Source organism: Mus caroli, chromosome 4 (assembly GCF_900094665.2).
Source record: "Mus caroli chromosome 4, CAROLI_EIJ_v1.1, whole genome shotgun sequence".
NCBI classification, from domain to species: Eukaryota; Metazoa; Chordata; class Mammalia; order Rodentia; family Muridae; genus Mus; species Mus caroli.
Window position 1 is genome coordinate 90,796,157 of NC_034573.1, and position 11,875 is coordinate 90,808,031.

Sequence of the window (11,875 nt, forward strand, 5' to 3'; positions counted from 1 at the left end):
AAGGAAGGAAGGAAGGAAGGAAGGAAGGAAGGAAGGAAGGAAGGAAGGAAGGAAGGAAGTCACTAAGCTACTAAGTGTGGCCTATTTCAAGAGGAAGCGGGAGAGAGGTGCACAGACCCCATGAGCAACAGAAAAGCAAAAGCTTCCGAGTGCATCAGGAAGTGCACCTGTTTGTTTACAGAGAGAGCATGAATACATTTCAGGTACCTGGAGGGGGTGAGAAGTCCACATGCCCTGGAGAACAGAATGGAGGGAGACGGAGGGGGGGGAGGGGGGGTTTAAGGCCCCCTTGGGTGAGGGTTCTCTTTGAGTAGGGCAGAAAAATGCACAATGAAACATAACTGTATTGTTCCCCAGCTCTGAGTAGCCATGTGTCAGGCAGGCCATTGCTGCCGCAGCCTATCAGCTCTGGTCAGACCCAGTGGTTATGGCCACACCTGCCCACACTAGGATAGTGCCCCTGAAGACTCAGCTGAGCCCTGGTACTGAGGAAGGGTGTACCCCACTTGCTGTAGTGTCTTTTCTTGAAAAATCTAGACAGTTGTTCTTAGGCGTATTAGATCTGATCATAAGCATTAATGAATGGTCTTGCTTCTCCTCCCACAGGCACAGAGGAGGAACCAAGGACTGTAGAGATAATCAGAGTAAGTTAGTTGTTTTTTGACTCTACTTTGTACATTTTTCTCTCTGAATGTAATCTATCATATTGTATGTTATTCCAAGTCACTAAAGTAATTAAGTAATAGAAATAGACGTTTAAAAAGTAGATTGAAACATGTAAGTGACCATTGTGAATTTTTTAGTATCTCCTTTTCATAATAGTGTGTGTGTGTTTAAATTTCACACAACAGAATGTTGGGCATTCTCTCATAGCTCATCTTCGTAGCTTGCTGTGTGAACTTGGAGCCATGTCAGCAGAGAACATGATTGTTCCTGGTTATATAAAATTCACCCCATTGACTGGGTGTGCCTAGAACTTTTTTTAATCCTCTTCCTTTCATTAATCAATTAGCATATTCTTTTTTTCTTTTTCTTTCTTCCTTCTTTTCTTTTTTTTTAATTTTTTTATTTTTTAGATCTGTGTATGAGTGTTTTGCCACATGTGTATCTGTGCACTCTGTGCATGCCTGGTGCCCACAGAAGCCAGAAGTGCCTCTGGAACAGGAGTTATAGATGGTTGTGAGCTACCACATAAGGGCTGGGAGTCAAACCCACATACTCTACAAAAATAGCAAATGTAAGCCGGGCGTGGTGGCGCACGCCTTTAATCCCCAGCACTTGGGAGGCAGAGGCAGGCGGATTTCTGAGTTCAAGGCCAGCCTGGTCTATAAAGTGAGTTCCAGGACAGCTAGGGCTATACAGAAAAACCCTGTCTCAAAAAAACAAAAAAGAAAAATCAAAACAAAAATAGCAAATGTTTTAACCGTTAAACATTTCTCTAACCCCCATGTTTACTTTTTTACCTTATATAGCAAGCATTGCTATCTGTACATTTTTGCCTATATTCTGAATAATCACCTCAGGATTAATTCCTAGAAAAGAAGCTATCAGATCCAAAGCCATGGCTGGGGCAAGGTGCAGCTCAGTTGCAGAGAACCTGGCTAGCATACGTGAGACCGTGGAGTCCATCTTCAGTCTCTTACTAAAGGCTTTGTATGTGTTGTGGAATTGTTCCTTTGAAAAGATCATGTGAGGTTTATTCCAGCTCATACATGTTCAGACACTGATTTTCAGCTAGTGTGTGCTCTCTGGAATGTTAGAGAGTAGACTTTGGTTCATCTCCTGGACTGCAAGCCTGAGGTTCAAGAGTAGTGATAGGATTCCAGTCCTGTTGTAACCAGAGTAAGCAACCGCAGTCGGGCGGTTCCTGCTCAGCTCAGTACCCTGGATTCAGTCAGAGCCTGTGCTCTGACACTCACTCAGTGACTGTTTACTTAGTAGATAGAGCTGCCTAACAGAATATTAGAGACTGCAGAGAGCAGTTTTAGAAGCGAAAAGTTTGGCATTAAGGTGTAGGCTAGCTTTCTCTGAGCTCTCCTTGGCTTACAGATGACTGCCTTCCTGTGGTGGCCACTGGTGACTTTCCTATGTTCCACCATTCTGGAGCCTCTCCTGTTACATAGCCTCTCCCATAGGGATTCCTGTCCAACTGAATTAAAGCCCACCCAAGCAGTCTCATTCCTAAAGACTGTCTCAAAAATAGAGTCATGTTTTCAGGGACTAGAGCATGGAGCACCAATATGAAATGGCACACTTTAATGGGGCACAGCCCATCTGACATAGCTCACTGATCTTTCATTGAATCACCCTCAGTTTTTTCATCTATAGCATGGGCTTATAAAACTAACTCATATTATAAGCCAACACTTTGAATGGATTAAATGCTGAGCCTGATGCCTTGTGCCTGTAATTTCTACATTTTCAAGGCTAAGATAAGATTGCCATGAGTCATATCAGCCTTGGCTACAAAGTCAGTCCCTGCCTGGCCTACAGAGACCCTATTTTGGAAAACCAAAAATAAATTGATAAAATAAGACACACAGAGTATGTAGTTCTAAGTCCCTCCTGAATGCCAGAAAATGGCATCTTTCCTTCCTGGCTGTAATTTAGCCAAGCTTACTTGTCCTGTGTGTGACTACTAGAGGGCAGCTCAGATGCTCTGGGCTGAAGTAGTCAGAGGCACCAACAGTAAACACAATTTTGGATAAAATTTGGATAGAATTAGGACCAAAGCATTCCAAGATTTTGAAAATATTTTATATTTCTTAGGCCATTTTAGTCCTTTGTTTTTATAGAAACTATAATAGGCCTTTTCATACCCACCCTATTTTCTCACGGTCCACTCACAGACCTCATAATAAAATATCACTTGGGAGCTGGAGAGATGGCTTAGCAGTTAAGAGCACTGGCCGCTCTTCCAGAAAACCTGGGTTCTATTCTCAGCATTGGTTCACAATAGTCTATCACTCCAGCTGCCGGGCATTTGTGGTGGTCTGACTGACAGCGGCCCTATAGGCTCATATATTTGAATGTTTACTTCCCAGTTGGTGGACTGTTTGAGAAGGATTAGGAAGTATGACCCTGTTGAAGGTGGTGTCACTGGAGGTAGGCTTTGAGTTTTAAAACTCCACGCCAGGCCCGATGACATCTGCCTTGTAAGCTTTCACCCACTGCTCCAGCACCATGTCTACCCACTTGCTGCCATGCTCCCCACCATGATAGTCATAAACTGACCCTCTGAAACTGTAAGCCAGCCCCCAGTTACATGATTTGGAGGGGGGGTACAAAACAGGGTTTCTCTGTGTAGCCCTGGCTGTCCTGGAACTCACTCTGTAGACCAGGCTGGCCTCGAACTCAGAGATCCACCTGCCTCTGCCTCCCGAGTGCTGGGATTAAAGGCGTGGGCCACCATGCCCAGCTTACATGATTTCTTATAAGTTGCCTTGGTCATGGTGTCTCTTCACAGCAATCCAAAAGTAACTAAGGGCAGGATCCAACACCCTCTTCTCGCTTCTTCAGGCTCTGCATGTATGTGGTACACAGATGTATGTGCAGGCAAAACATTCATGTACTTAAAATAAAAATAAATTACTATCTCTTAGAGTTTTGCACAGAGTGCATTGCTGACTGACTGATGCATCTGGAAAGTGTCATTTGGACACAAATGCTGTTTAAATGGATAGAAATGAGGCACTGCAGTGATTCTAAGTTATGGCAGGGCAGCACTAATGATAGCAGAATAATCGATGTGTTTATGTCATCTAGGATGTGGGCTGTGTGTTGTGTAATCACATACATACGTGTACCACAGCTCACTGGTCACAGGTGTAGAGGGACAACTGAGGACAACTGAGGGAGTCAGCTCTTCCCTTCCACCTTGTTGGGATGGGGGTCTCTCTAGTTTCTGCAACTATGCTGCCTACTCTAATCAAACAGGCCCATGAGCTTCTAGGCAATTCTCCTGTCACCTCCCGTCTTTCTCTCTGGGGGCTAAAATTATGTGATTTTCAGGGGTTGAACTCAGGCTGGGCTCCGTTTTTATCTTCTGAACCATCTCCATGGCCCTAAAGTAGAACATTTTGCCTTGTTGGTGACATGTTATTTGGTTTGGGCTCTAGGGATTAAAGCTGGAGCATTGTGCATACTAAGGCATATTCTACCATGCGCTCCTCCCAGCCCCTACAAGTCTGTTCTTAGGTTCTCTTCATAGGGACTCTCTGAGGTGCTTCCTTCTGCTTTCCAGCTTTATTAACGTATAATTGATGAGCACTTAGCTATGGAGGGCATTGTTTATTTTTTATTTTTTGAGTCTCACTGTGTAACTCTGGCTAGCCTGGAACTTGCTGTATAAACCAGGCTGACCCTAGAACTCATAGAAATCCATTTGCCTCTGCGTCCAGAGTGCTGGGGTCATGACCATCTTTGGCTCTGAATATTTTTAAATGTTAAGTTTGTGACCATGTAGGCCTTTACCTCAAGAATAGTGCTTGTGTCTCCTGCCTCCTTGTTTTCTGTTGCTGGGATCCACCCAGGAGCCTCGTAGGAGCCATGCATATCAATAAAGAACAGTGTTACAATGCTTGCTTTCGATTGTCCTACAGAACATGGGGTGGTGGTTACGTCTTACTGATGTTGACAAGCATGAGATTTTATCCTAGACCTCGTGAATATTAAGTTGTGTGTAGCTACTCTGAAAAATAATGTTGCGTATGCTTTAGCTGGCCCAGTTAGATTGAGAGGGAAATTTCTACCTGCCTTTGTGGTGATTTAAAGCAAAGTTTAATAATCAAAAATTTTGGTATGCTGGTTGAGGGCTCCTCTGTACTTAGTAGATTAGTAATAATTCCACACATTTGTGCTCAGAATTCGGGATCTTTTCTGCTCTCCATTTCCTCCCTGATTGTGTAGCAGCCAGGCAGGCCTCTTTTCAGTTCTTCTGGCTGGAAGGGTGGGGTTTGCATCAGAAAATCAAAGGTTCAGCTACCTTTTTCCACTCCTAGTCTGATTGGGAGGGATTCTCCCTTAGAGCAACAATGTACCTATCACACACACACATACACACACACCCATGAGCGTGCTTGCACACACATACACACATACCTGAGCACTCAGACACCTGGCTCACATGCACGCATACCCACACTCACACGCTCATATGCACACAAGTGCATGAGCTTGCACAAGCACACACAGAACTAGGTGATGAGCCTGCGCGGCATACCCCTGCTGTAACTTCTGCAGATTTTCACGTTCCACCAGTTAGTTTCTTTTGGTTCCAGAAGCTATGGACCATTGTTATTTGCATTTTGATAAGACTTTCCCATTATAGTCAACAGGAGCAATAGATAGACTTAGTGTGAGTGCCAGCCTGCCAGAACTACAACTTGTCATTTATTCTTTCAGTCATTTTAAAAATATTAACCCTCCTAGGACGGTGGGACAGGGTGGGACGAGAGCCAGCGCTCGACTCAAGGTCCATCTTTACAGAGATCTTCGCAACTGCCTTACTTCTCTCTCCAAACTGTTGTCACAACAGTGGGCGCCCTCTCAGATCCTTTGTTTAGTACAGGCATGCAGCTCTTTTGAAGCCAAGTGTGTTTGTTCACACCCAGAACATGATATGTGTGGCAGTTTAATCATAAACACCATATGAGAACACACTTGCCAAGCCTGCGTCAAATTGGCCGCTCCACTGAGCAGTAGTGAAGGCTTTTGTTTTTTAATTTACTGCTGCTATTGGCTTTTATTGAGCCTCTTCTGTAGGCCCGGACAACACTGTGTTATCTTATTTATACTCAGATTATCACTGTGTACTGAGCAGTCTACTTCCCCATCTTAGGCATAAGCATGGAGGCTCACAGAGATGAGCTTCTCCGAGGCCCCCACGGCTACCTGACTGCAAAAGCTGACACAGGCCTTTTTTGATGCCCTACACTCAGCTGCCACGTTATCGTGGAGAGTTTTTGTTCAGTGTGATGTAAGGACAGACTGTCTGTGCCTATTATTAAGCACGCAGGCCTTCTGTTTTCTCTCTGTAGGAGCTCTGCGATGCCCTTGGGATCAGTATCGCTGGAGGAAAGGGGAGTCCTTTAGGAGATATCCCCATATTTATTGCCATGATTCAGGCCAACGGAGTGGCCGCACGGACCCAGAAGCTTAAGGTAAAACTCCAGTCGACTAGCAGAAGGCTGACAGTGTGTGTTGGGCTCAGGAGGAGGTTGTAGCCATCGAGACCTTGTTTAAAGTGGGAATTGCAAAAGCCATCAGCCACCAATGCCAAGGACAGAATACATTAGCAAGACTGTAGACCTGAAATTCATGAAGTCCCTGGACACATAAAAATGTTGTTCTTATCAAAGCTTTGAGTGAAAGAAGGAACCCCAGCTCCTCAAACCCTCTCAAGACCTCTTAACATCTCCTTTACCCAAATTGGTTTTTAACTTAGATTTGATCTTGGCATATTCCCCTACCTGAAAGTATCCATTTTTTTCTATTGTCCCTTAATTTTAACTGAGGTATAAAAATTAAGCAGAAAAGCCCTGGCTTCCTCATTGGAACTTCTCTGAACAGTTAATTTATGCCCCCAACTCTTACCAGCTACCAAAACACAAAAGTGACCTGCAGCGTCTTTTAGTGATCAAATCTAATGTCCTTCTCGTCTCTCTGATGGGACTGCATTTGGGAACACCCATTAAAAATTCCCCGCACTCCACAGAAGCCAGCTCTCAGCAACGAGGCAGATGAGAAATGTAACTTACGAAGAGTTTTAAGCATTCTTCTCAAATTTAATTTTTCTTAATGATAGTGATTTTCTTCCACTTTTGTCCTTCCAGGTTGGAGATCGGATTGTGAGCATTAATGGACAACCTCTGGATGGACTGTCTCACACAGATGCCGTTAATCTACTGAAGAATGCCTTCGGGCGCATTATCCTGCAGGTATTGCGATCAATGGAGAACCAGCTGGCAGAGGCAGATAAATGACAACAGAAAAGATGGAGTCACTGGCGGTCAGCATCGCCACTCAGCAGGGTGCTTGCTGATGTGAATTATGAGGGTTGAAAGCGAGAAATTATTATTTTTATTCAGAAATTCTTTAATGCCACCCATACAGGCATGAGCAGGATTATCCGAAGGTATAACAAGGGGAGAAAAATTACTCTCAGCTTCATGTGATAAATCAACAAGGCTTTTAGCTTCCGCCATTCTTTTGTAAATTGAAGTTTGCTGCGAATAGGAAATGATTTCCTTTCTTATATCCAAAGTCTGCTCCTGGGCCGCCTGCGCACTGCTTCCTGTCCCTTTAAAGGCAGAGAAAAACACAATGCTCTTTCTCCTGTGCCGTGAATGGGTGCCAGCACCCTGCAACTCTTACTGCATAGCAGTCATCAATTAAGGCAGACAGTTATTGATCAGCTGTGGCCCCATGAGCATTGTCCAGAGCAGCGGAGACATCCAGGAGGAAGTACAAGCAGAATGTGCTGTTAACGTCCCCTCCCTCTGTTACGGCCCTTCCCTTGTCTCTGAGATAGATGCCATGCAGAGACTGGAGAGGCAGCATACTGGCAGGGACTTTCTTTAATGAGTACTCTAAAATGAAGGATTATAATCACCGTACTTCTGAAAGAGGTAGTATAAAGTGATTTACGGGTAAAAAGAATAAGACCCACAGCCAGCACTCAGATAATTCCAGCCTTAGAATAAGAAGATTGAATGGAAAACCCACGATGTTTGAGAGAAATGATTTGTGGGGCTTAGCTCTGAGAACCCAGTGGTCTAGGTCAAAGTGACGAAGCACTTAGCCAGGCACACATGGCAGGGGGAGGGGGACCCATGGAACACTGCCTGTGGTCTCAAGATGCAATAGCCAAATATTAAATGGGTCCTTAAGTGTCTGCTGAATACCAACAAAACAGTGCATGGCCAGCCTCAGCCCTGCTCCTCCCAGGATGCGTGCAGTCCTCATGCAGAGTGGACATTTCTGGTCATTACTCCATTCCTGCTACAGGAGCTTGGCCTTTACTGACCCCCTAGAGTCATTTGTTGCAAGGTCACCAGAGGTATGAGTGAACGGGAACCTGAGTGGGAAGAAGGGGCTTCCACTTAAAGTCTAGTATTAGTGGTATTCCTACACCCTGACTAAATTCATTCAGCTCCACCTTTTACACAAGGAAGCATAACCCAAGCTGGAGCTAAAATGTAGTTCAGTGATAGAACCCTGCCTGGTGTGCACAGAGCCCAGAGTTAAGTCCCAGCACCCCTCCACCCCTGCCCCCCAGAAGACTACATTTTTAAATTACCTTGGAAGACATGACACCTCTCAGCAGTGTGGGCTGGGCAGGAGGATCCAGAGTTGGAGGCCAGCCTTGGCCTCAGAGTGAGTTCAAAGCTACCTTTGGTTACAGAGTAAGATCAAAGCCAGCCCTGGGGCATTTGAGATAGTGTATTTAAAAAAAAAAAAATCAGCAAAACCTTAGTTTTAGAAGCTGACTTTGGTGACCATATCTATAATCCCGAGTCTCAGAACGTTAAGGCCAGAGGATCAATAGTTCCAGGTTAGTCTTGGTGCTATAGAAAGTCAGAGGTAAGTCTAGACTGAAGCCTTTTCTCACAAAAAAAATAAAAGTTCACAAAGGAAACACTTTATTCTTGCTAAATTGCTTCTGTCAATGAAGTTTTTAAGCATAGTTCTTATAAAGGACCTAGGAAAATAGCTCAGCAATTAAGAACATTGGCTGCTCTTCCAAAGGACATAGGTTCAATTCCCAGCACGCACATGGTGGTTCACAGCCTCTGTAACTCCAGTTCCAGGGGCATCTGGTGCCCTCTTCTGGCCTCCTTTGGCACTGCCTACACTTAGTGGACAACCATACTTGCAGGCATTGAAATGAAAGTGAAATAAATAAAGTATTTTTAAATTTTATTTAAATGTTTCTTACAGAGTAGAAAAATGTAATTTTAATTTATTTCAGATACAAGCTATAAAAGAAGAGTGACTGTCTTTGCCCACTCTGATGGCTGCTTTACTTGATTTTGGGTTTTGTTTCAGACAGGGTCTCTCAATGTCTGGGATCCTTCTGCCTCAGCTCCATAGTGCTGGGGTTTCAGGGCTGTACCACACTGCTTACTCACTCTCTGTAGCCTGTTTCTGAAAGAGGTCTTTATTCCTTTTCTGTTTCTGTGTTTTAAGAAGAAAGTGACATTTAATTTGAAAGTGTTCTCTCTTGAAAATCACGTTAGTTGGCTGTTTTCCCTCCTCATCTGCGCTGTGAGCATCAGTGGACCCTCAGAGTCCGTAGTTGAGATCGTCGTACTCAAGAATGTGGAGTTTGTGTGACTGCAGACATGGGAGGCACAAAGCTTAGCAGAGTCCTCTCAAGTGCCTTCCAGTCACATGGTGTTTGCTTCCATTGAAAGCAATGGAAGCTACGTCTACTCTACTCTACTTCCATTGCCACCCAATTTTATGACCTCTGGCTCATCACTAGGCAATTGTTTTCATTATCAGACAGGCAATTGGCAGGGAAGTTAAAAAAAAAAAAAAAAAAAAAAAGGTCAGGTAATTGTGCCTGGTGATATGGAAAATGACGTGTGTATGCATGGGTTTGTATGCATTTGTGTAGGACAGAGGCCATTCCTCAGTCAGCATCCCTAGCAGTCTCTACCTCTCCAACACAGAGATCTTAGGCACACACCACTACTTCTTTTGTTTTTTACATGGATACCAGAGAGTGAACTTGGGTATGCATGCTTGAGAGGCAAGCACCTTACCAGCTGAGCCATCTCTCCAGCCCATGGAAAAGACTTACAGTGTCTCAGAAAGCCATCAGCAGGTGCTATTGGCACAGGAGAAAAAGGAGGCAGCTAACACTGTGGAAGTTCACCACCTCTAAGTAGAAGAAGGGATAGCTAGATGTCTCTGCTTCTAAGGCTGGCGACTGCTTATTGACAACTCCAGTTGAGCAGCTGAGGTTGACTAGGCTGCTTGAAGTGTTTCTAAATGTTCCTACTTTTATTTGCTTCTTGTAATTTGAGAATTTGTCTTGTGAAGTTCTTTCACATATGGAATGACTCTAGAACTATTTTTAATCCAGGTATCATACTCTCTGCTTAAAAAAAAAAATGTTTTGCCGGGCAGTGGTGGCGCACGCCTTTTATCCCAGCACTTGGGAGGCAGAGGCAGGCAGATTTCTGAGTTCGAGGCTAGCCTGGTCTACAGAGTGTGTTCCAGGACAGCCAGGGCTACACAGAGAAACCCTGTCTCGAAAAATCAAAAAAAAAAAAAAAGTTTTTGCTTTAGGATTTATCTTTTTTTAAACTTATGTATAAGTATGTGTGTCTGGCTCGTGTCTTTGTCACTGTGTCTTTGTGAGTAAATACCACGTATGTGCAGGTGCCCAAGGAAGCCAGGAGTGGGTATTAGATCCCCTGCAGCTGGAGTTACATGCAGTTGTAAGTCACCAGATATAGGTGCTGGGAAATTAACTCAAGTCCTCTACAAGAACAGCAAGCTCTCTTAACTACTGAACCATCTTGTCAGCCCATGAGGGGGAAAATTGGTTCTAAATTTTTACCTTTCTTTGAAGACATAAGAGGGGGAAAAACATGTCAGGCATTTCTATCATGGACAGAAGTTGGAGAGTTGGGCTTTGAAACATTGAGGCAACATTAAACAGATAACCCAGGCTGGCTTCACTATTCAGCTAAGGCCATCCTTGAACTCCTGATCTCAGTATCCCATTCTGCTTGGTCCTGGATAATGTGCTCGTGATGGTATTGTAGTGCTAGGAACACTGGTGTGGGGCCTAGCAGCATCGTGGCCGAGGAAGCACGGTGCCTGTGCTCAGTGCTGGGAATGAGGGCAAACGGAAGCCTCTTGGACCTTGCAGTGCTAACACCCGAGTGGCCTGACACACTGCACTTACTAGGTACCGGCTGACTAAATAAATCAAAATGACAGAGAGGGATTGCAAAGCCTAGGAACAAGTTTGGATATCAGAAGAAAATCCTTAAGTCAGAGATAATGATTAAGAGTCTCTATATGAAGTAGTTCTTCAGGGCACCCTCCAGAGCTTGTTGAACTAAAAGAAGAGGCTGCAGTGGTAGAAGGGTTATTAAGAGAGCGTAGAGAGGGAGCGGCACATTGGCTCACCTGAAGAGTACTCGCCCTGTGAGTGAAGAGAGAGCAAGGGGACCAAGAGGTTAAACCAAGAAATCTAATGTCCAAACAGTAGAAGTTGTAAACAGAAACACTTGAGAGACGGGGAGAGTTGGGGAGGGGGATTAAAGAAATTTAAAGACCTATTCATCAGTGCACATCTTAAATAATAAAAGAGTAACGCCCACCTAGACTTTACATTTTTAAGAGAAAAGCACTTGCTAACTATAAAGAGCAAGGCATTTGAGTGCCACTGGCCTTTTTTGAAATCAGTTTTCTGAGAGAATTACTTAAGATGTTGTCGAGCTGGACAGTGTGAAAATCCCGGGCAGTGGGCACAAAGCCCATCAAGTGGAGCAGGGGGAAGGGCACATTGAGAAAACCGGCTCTGAACTAAGAAGGAGAAAACAGGGAGGGTTGCTCAGTGGATAGAGTACTTGCTGTGCAAACCTGACAACACAAGTTCAAGGCCAGATCCCTTAGTGGAAGGAGAGTACTGACGCTTGAGAGCTGCCCCCCCCCGACTTACACACGCTAATGTAAACAATAGTAATAAAATGAAACAGAGGAAATGAGGTGGTGAGTATCTACTATACCTAACTGCCCTGGGAGTTTGAGGTGAAGTAGAAATTGTAAAGCTGATCTAATAAAAACATAAAAAAAAGCTGGGCGTGGTGGCGCACGCCTTTAATCCCAGCACTCGAGAGGCAGAGGCAGG

At 44.4% G+C, this 11,875-nt stretch overlaps 1 protein-coding gene across 7 annotated transcripts in view; it reads left to right on the forward strand.

Annotated features, from left to right (window-relative positions):
• Patj (PATJ crumbs cell polarity complex component) overlaps positions 1–11,875 on the forward strand; it is a 314,627-nt gene that overhangs the window by 276,251 nt on the left and 26,501 nt on the right. For all 7 annotated transcript variants that reach the window (XM_021159452.2, XM_029475856.1, XM_029475854.1 and 4 more), the window contains 3 exons: positions 607–644; positions 6,039–6,161; positions 6,834–6,938. In XM_021159452.2, coding sequence (XP_021015111.1) covers positions 607–644; positions 6,039–6,161; positions 6,834–6,938 — 266 coding nt within the window. The remainder of the gene's footprint in view (positions 1–606; positions 645–6,038; positions 6,162–6,833; positions 6,939–11,875) is intronic.